Source organism: Rhododendron vialii, chromosome 5a (assembly GCF_030253575.1).
Source record: "Rhododendron vialii isolate Sample 1 chromosome 5a, ASM3025357v1".
Classification (NCBI taxonomy): domain Eukaryota; kingdom Viridiplantae; phylum Streptophyta; class Magnoliopsida; order Ericales; family Ericaceae; genus Rhododendron; species Rhododendron vialii.
Genome location: NC_080561.1, coordinates 34,857,828 through 34,865,957, shown reverse-complemented (window position 1 = coordinate 34,865,957; position 8,130 = coordinate 34,857,828). Strand labels below are relative to the sequence as shown.

General features: G+C 38.4%; 1 protein-coding gene across 1 annotated transcript; it reads left to right on the top strand.

Annotated features, from left to right (window-relative positions):
• The first annotated feature begins 772 nt into the window (after positions 1-772).
• On the top strand, positions 773-4,867 carry LOC131327854 (receptor-like protein EIX2). The gene is made up of 4 exons (XM_058360981.1): positions 773-1,134; positions 1,167-2,458; positions 2,541-3,736; positions 4,570-4,867. The coding sequence occupies exons 1-3, from the start codon at positions 773-775 to the stop codon at positions 3,725-3,727; spliced, it is 2,841 nt and encodes a 946-aa protein (XP_058216964.1). The 3' UTR covers positions 3,728-3,736; positions 4,570-4,867.
• Positions 4,868-8,130: the final 3,263 nt, after the last annotated feature.

Here is an 8,130-nt window from a genome sequence, read left to right as displayed (position 1 = left end):
TACTAGTGGCGGGAAGTAATAAGGTAGGAGATGCAGCCAGGCATCACCGAGTAATGATATCTTACCACTCTTCAATGGGGTCACTCCCCAACCGACTGGCAAAAATACCGTTGAATGCTATTATCGCTCAAAAGTGAAAAACTTGAAAGGGAAATGAAATGAAAAGGGTCCATCTCTTGGACCAAAGAAATGAGCTTTCGGACAAAAATGTTTGTACTAGATGGTCAATGAAATATTTGAATTGTTGCTTTGAACTGTTTTATAATGTGGGTATTTCCATGGTCAAACTTGTAATTTTGGTATACGTTTCTCACCCGAGCTTCGGCTTATGAAAACCTTTTCCAATTTTTCAGGTTAAGGTAGATAGCAAATTGTGGACTGAATGGGGTGCTAGAATAACCGTGAAGAATCATGTGTAGTCTAATGGTTTGTAATTATTATACTTGTACACTTAGAAGCTCTGGGATTATGTTATTTATTCTACGCTTCCGCATACCTTACTTATATGGTTTAAAATGACAATGATGTGAGAAATCCCTAAACTAGAATATGAGCAGGCCTTCGGCGGCTTAACACCCGCTTGGCCGGTCATGACTTCCAAGGTAGGTTTTGGGTCGTGACAATATCTCCTTAAAGAAAGCGAGATACCCGCGCCTCACCTAATCTGCGGTAATTTCACCAACAATTTACATAACTAAAAAAACACAGACTGCAAATTCTCATTAGGCTGTGTTCTTACAGCTTCCTCTTGTTCTTAATTTTGCGTAAGGAAATGTTAATCTCTACAGGCAAAAGCTCTATGCAACTTCTCCATGTTTTTCTCCTTGCGGTATTACCGTACTTGAACATTGCACTCTCCCCCTCGGGATTTGGAGATGCTGAAATAATCAGGTGCATAGAGAGGGAAAGACAAGCTCTCCTTAAGTTTAAAGAAGCTTTTATCGACTATGAAGGTCGTCTCTCTTCTTGGGGGAGTACTAAAGACTGTTGCAAATGGGAAGGGGTCCACTGCAGCAACCACAATACTACTAGTCACGTAACCATGCTTGATCTTCCTGCAACGGATGATGATTTTCCTTATGGGCGTCTTACAGGTAAGATAAGCCCTTCATTGCTTGAATTACACCATTTGAGGTACTTGGACCTTAGTCTGAATTATTTCTCAGAAAGCCGCATCCCAAAATCATTGGTTCCCTCCGCAGATTACGATACCTGAACCTTGCAAATTGTGGTTTTTCTGGCCCAATTCCTCATCAGTTCAGCAACCTTTCCAACTTGAGGTATCTTGATCTTAGATACAATTTTATGCTGAGTAGTGAAAACCTTGAGTGGCTTTCTCATCTTTCTTTACTAAGTCACCTAGACCTTTCTATGGTTTCACTCAGTAAAGCAACTGGTTGGGTTCAATCTGTCAGTAATCTCCCTCTCCTCAAAGAGTTGCACTTATACCAATGTTTCCCTCCTAATATCATTCATTCATCCTCATTCCATTCTAATTCTTCCTTGTCCCTATCCTTTGTTGATCTTTCTTTCAATGATCTGTCTTCTTCGATATACAATTGGTTGTTCAACTTCAGTAGCAGCCTTGCTTATCTTGACCTTGGATATAACGAGTTAAAAGGTTCGATTCCAGATGCCTTCGGAGACCTGATTTCCCTCACAAACCTCAGTCTCCGTGGCAATCAACTGGAAGGTGGCCTTCCGAAATCCTTTGCAAATTCAAGTCACTTGCAATCTTTGGATTTGTTAGGTAATGATTTAACAGAAGAGCTTCACGAGTTTCTCCAAAAGTTGTCTGGGGCAAAGAATTCATTAGAGAGTTTGGTTTTAGATGACAACCGGCTTAAAGGTCCATTGCCTGATTTCACTAGATTTTCTTTCTTAAGGCGATTGCGACTTGATAATAATCGATTGAGTGGGTCATTCCCAAAAAAAATTGGAAACCTTCCGAGTCTTGTTTATCTGGTTTTGTCAAGGAATCAAATTACAGGGTCATTCCCCAATCTTTTAGTGTTCCCATCATTGGAAAGATTATTTCTTGAATACAATCAGTTGAATGGGACTATAGACAGAAGTATTGGACAGGTTCACAAGCTTGAGGTTCTCAGTTGCGCTTTCAACTTATTGAAAGGCACAATCTCTGAAGCCCACTTCTCAAATCTCTCCAGTTTGTGGTATTTGGACTTCTCTTATAATGCACTAACTTTTAATGCCAGCTCTGATTGGGTTCCCCCTTTCCAAATTGATATTATAAAGTTGTCGTCTTGCAAGTTGGGTCCTCGTTTCCCAAAGTCGCTTCGAACCAAAAACAATTTTTCTCAGCTTGATATCTCTAGTAATGGAATCACAGGTAATATTCCTAGTTGGTTGTGGGATCAATCTCCGAGATTGAACTATTTAAATCTCTCTCACAACCAGATTAATGGCTTGTTGCCTGATCTATATCTGAGGTTTCAAGGTTTTCATCCTTGGATAGATTTAAGTAATAATCTTCTTATAGGTCCAATACCACTGGTTCCTTCTAATGTATCATCTTTGATTCCCTCCAAGAATAAGTTCGGAGGCTCACTCTCTTTCTTATGCGCAATTACTGGAGAGCAGCTCTACTATCTTGACCTCTCAAATAACCAACTATCGGGAGAGCTTCCATATTGTTTGTCCCAATTCAAACAACTATCCATCATTAGTTTGGCATACAAACAATTTGTATGGCGAAATTCCTGTCTCTATTGGCTTGCTAAGTGAAGTTCAAGTATTGAACTTGCGCAATAACAATTTATCCGGGGAAGTGCCAGCATGGTTGGGGACACACCTGCCAAAATTGGTTGTCCTTATTCTTCGATCCAATGAGTTCAACAGAAGCATACCTCAACAATTATGTGATCTTAACCGCATTCAAGTCTTGGACTTGTCCCAAAATCATTTATCAGGAAATATACCACCGTGCTTTTCCAAATTTACTTCTCTGGTGGAAAGTGATGGGAGTGACTACGGTGGCATATATGTTAATAAGTCCGATATATATGTTGGTGGTGGGAGTGACCTTGACATAAATGTGGGTGGGACATATGTAGCTAACGCATTCGTGCAATGGAAAGTGCAATGGAAAGGACAAGACCATGAGTACGGCAAAAATCTAGGACTACTAAAGATCATTGATCTTTCTAGCAATATATTATCCGGAAATATTCCTGTACAAATTGGGAGTCTTGCAGGGTTGCATTCCTTGAACCTCTCGAGAAACATTTTGACAGGAAAAATCATCCAAGAGATCGGCCAGATGAAAATGTTGGAATCTCTTGACTTGTCTGCAAACAAATTTTCCGGTGAAATTCCTAGAAGCCTAGCGCATCTAAATTTTTTGAGTGTTTTGAACCTGTCAAGTAACAACTTGTCTGGCGAAATCCCATTAAGCACACAACTCCAAAGCTTTAACGCTTCTGCATATTCTGGGAATCATAACCTTTGTGGACTTCCACTTCCCAACAAGTGCCTTGGAGATACTCCAATTACTCCCCAACCCAAAGAAGATGAGGATAGGTCCATTACTCAAGGATTTTATATTAGCATGGGGCTTGGTTTCTTCTTCGGATTTTGGGGAGTTTTTGGCACTATACTTTGCAATAGTCAGTCTCGACATGCATTTTTCATGTTCCTAAACCACATAACGGATTGGATCTATGTCACCATTACATTGAACTGGGCTAGACTACAAAGGAGGCTTTAGATCTTATCAGTGAGTATCATTCTCCAAATTTTGTCTTCCCTTAAATTTTTTGGTTGATCACTATATTATATATAGGTGTGAAAAACTTCTTTTAAATCGTATTTAGGATAAAATCACAAACATTGCTCATGTTCTTGGACTGTATCAGCATAGTCTCTAACCACAATGTATGTGCAGGTCATGTTGCAGAACAAGACTCTTTGGTCCTAAAATTTCTATGGTAACTTATACTACTACCCTATGGTCCTGAAATTTCTATGGTATCTTATACTACTACCCTAGTTTTTTAACTACTAAATGGCTTGGTATCCCCCATATGTTAGCTGTCATTTTTTCTTTTGATTACAGGATCCTAAACTTAGGCATAAGTTTCAAGATTTGCAATTTAATTGGGTAATTAGTGGGATCATATATCATCACTCCCTTTTTTTCCTTTTCTTTTTTGGCAAATCCGTTCATTGATAGAGTGATGGTGACTTAAATTTGGGTTTTTCTATATCCAATCGTCACATTGATTGTACGGTTTTTCTTTTTTTCTTCATTTTTTGCAAGAAGCTCCTAGAAATGAGTTTACAACAGAGGTTGCGGAGCTTTTGCTACTTCTCTTTACTAGACCTTCCATACATTTCCAAAGGAGTTGATAGTAGTTTAATGTGTCATTGCAATTAAATCGCGTGTTTAGAAGCACTTAATCTTCTTCTCCTATTTTGTACTATGTACATTATGAACTGGGGATAGTTCTAGCATACTGAGAATACTACATGGCACAGTTTGAATACCACATGCTTGGTTTCTTACTACTTAAACAGGTTATTGATAAGGATTGTTGTGATTTGCTGCAGATAATATTTGGTTGCGGCACCTTTTCAAGAAGATTTCTAAATTGGCTACTTTTTATAGGATCTCACCGGTTCTCCTGCAAGGTTGTTCAACGAGCCCATGCATGCTTTAGAAGCACAAGCCTTAGATGATTTTGTTGATAGTCTTAGGGATAGAAGAGTGGTCGCTACACGCACCACAGATGGTTCTACTTATCCTAGACTTGCTGTTTCCCTTTTTGTCTTTTTATGTACGTATGTTGTTACGGCCGAGCCTTGTCATTTATTTAAATAGTTATATAGCCGTTATTAATTAGTGTTATGATTGGGTCCCAACTAATTAATTTGTGCGCGCTATGGATATGGTTGACACGATTGTAATAATTGGGGTATGAAATTGATTTTGGGTAAACTAGTGGTACCATGGTAATTTTATAAATTGTGTTACGTTCTACCTTATTGTAATTAACTAATTAGCTATAATATAGGGAGTAGTGGGTAGTTTTAGAAAGTTAGGAGATATTTTCACGGAGTAGGGTTTTTATTTGGAGAGAACGTCTAAGATAAGAAGTTTGAGAGAGATCTTTGTGTGGGAAAGGCAAAAGCCTTAGAGACGTTTGAGTTCGGCTGGTTTCATGATCGGGTAAGCGGCCCTTGTTTCCCTTTATTCCTGTCCCTTTTCTATTCTTCGTCGTCCATGGATTGGGGTAAGGCTTGACTTTTGGAAGTTACTGTATAAGACAATGGTATTATTGTAAGGTTAATTAATTGGGTTGTTTGCCGTCCATAATTATTCTTTGTCGTTCATGGGCACAACTGATTTTCCTTATAATCCTATTTGACTTATTGGAGTAGTGATGGATGTTGTGGGAGATGTGGGTGTGAGCAGGTGTCAAGATTTGTGCTTAGGGTGATGGTGATGTGTCGTGTGTGTGGCGGTGATTGGTGGTAGACAATTGGGAATTACTAAAATATTGGATATTTGTGGAATGAATTCATCATATAAATACCAGTGGTGGAATTATATGGTTTCGATGGTGTAAGCTAGATTAATTTGATGCAGGTGGGTGTTTGTGGATCGTGCAGGTGGGTTTCGGCACTTGGAGGGTGCATTGGGTTCATGTGTACGTGGAACTTGGACTTGGAAATTAGAGTTTTAGGTTTGCTAGTTGTCTGGTAACTTGGGTAATTAGTCTATGTTAGTTAAATATTCTTCTAGGCAGTCCTTCATTGTTATAGACAATATTATACATGATACAGTTAGTGATAATATTGTTATGTGGTTCTTTGTTCAGGTTAGGCTTGTTCCGCATTATTCGATTGCATTAGCTTGGATTCAGGTGAGTGGTTAAGCATGTTACGTACTTGCGAACTTTCCCGTGTCCCTTAAATTATTGTTTTAGAAAATTAGTGATTGAAATTGGAAACAAGTATTTGTTTTATTTGGTTCTTGAAATTGGCATGCGGTTTGTGAACTATTTATTGTTCGGATAATCTTTTTGGTGAGAACTTTGTGAATATTGTTGGGAACATATTTTGGAAGTCCGGGAAAATTAATTCTCTGTGTGCGGGTGACTCTGGCCATTAGGGAAGAGACTGGATTAGGCCGGTGACCCTAATGCTCAACGGTTGTTATTGACTGGATCATTCTTAGGAAAAAGTTCCACGGGCTGCCTACTCGTGGTGACTCTGAGTTTTGATATTGGATCCAATCTTGAGATATTTATTCACTGGCAATTGGTACTATTGATTTTGGTTGTGGTTCCCCATTGTTGTTGGAGATTGTATCGTAATCACCATTAAGACTTATTTCAGATGAATCATTAATTGGATTAATTGATTATTTTGTTGTTCACCCGTATGCCAAATCTATATTGACATGGTAAATTATTTTGATCCCTATTTCAGAACTTTATTCTAATATACATGCTTTGCCATTCACTGAGTTCGTCAGCTGACGGATTTATTCCAACTTCATTTTCAGGAAAGTTGGGGAGTTAGAAAAGGACTCTGGCGGCACCTCGGGGATTTCGTTTGTTGACCTCCTTAGGGTGTCTCATCCTAGTTTAGCGTTTTATTTCATTGCTTCCGCATTGAAACATTTTGTCAGACATCTGGATTTTTTTATTACTGTTGGATCACTGGATATTATTTGATTCATGGGATGTTTGTGCCCCATTCTTTTTGTTGAATTTATTGGTGGGGGATGTTCTGAATAAAAAAAATGGTTGACTATTTCATGGATCCTTGCTTGGGAGTTTTTTTTTTTTAAATTCCTTTTTAGGCTGCATGTTCTACGAGCTTTGGTCTTGTGGTTCATGGCCGGTCACTTATCATTTTGGGGTGTGACATGTCATGAAACTGATATCCTGCTATTAATGAAGTTACTCCCTCTAAGATTTTATATATTAAAGAAGTGTTAACGGAACATTTTTTGGCTAAGTTTCGTCTGCACTTTGACCTCAATCTCACTTACAGAATTCAACTCTTCTTATGAAACCTTTGCTATGATTAATGTGGAGTAGTAGGGGGTGGATCGTTTTTTTTTTTTTTTTTTACTATATATCACTTTAGCCTAGAGATCGAAATTCCAAGCCCATTTTTTCATCTTTGTGACTTTTTTAGGCCCATCTGATCATTTGGGACTGATTTAGGCCTTCATATGCCCCCAACTCACTGTCTATCTCTCTGTTTACAGTTGGGGCCTTGGTTTTCTGCTTCTCGAAGGTTGAAGCAAAAAAAAATAAAGGGTCTCTCATTCATATTTTTGCGGCATTCATTGGTGCATTTGGAAAGCACCCAACGAAAAGCCGTCTATTCTTATCCATCCCAAAACGCTACAATATTCAATCCTCTTCCATGACCCCCAACCTTTCTAATAGCCCTAGAAGACAACATGGTTCTGATATTTCAGAATTGTTTGCTTTTGTTGACAACTCCAGAAACCATAACCATATATCTCTAGTTATCCTTGCTTGGAAAGTTCTGTATATTTGTTGGGGCATGTGTTTATTTCTTCGTAATTCAAAGATGATGGAGTTGGTACCTCTTTTCAAGAAGATTGATGTTCTTCAGGAGTGCTCTTTCATTGCAACAGCTAACGCGGTTGTCTGAGATGGACTCTTATATCAAAAACCTTATGATATACAGTACTAATAAGTATACGTCCCGATAAAAAATATATGTCTATCAAGCTGGTCTCCCTGGAGTCCTAATCCTTGCTCTGCCATTGTCTTAATCATTGCCGTTTGTCATGCGAATATCCCTACCAATTCTCTGTTCTTCTTTCATTTTTTTATGATTTTTAGCTGCTAGAGAGGAGAAAGGATGTCCCAGCCAATTCAGCTCCTTGATTTATGATTTTTGCTGCTTGCTTCAGTCCTCTGTTACCACAATTTTTGTAATAAAATGGTATACCATATTACAATTCATCCTGGAAAATACAGCAACTTTTGTTAACTATGTGCATCATAAGATGAGGGCACTTTGGCATTTCTAAAAAAGCAAAACAAGGAAAAACGAGAACCAAAACAAAATAAGGAAAATAGGAACTTAAGAAGAAGAAACGCACCGGTTAGGGGCAAA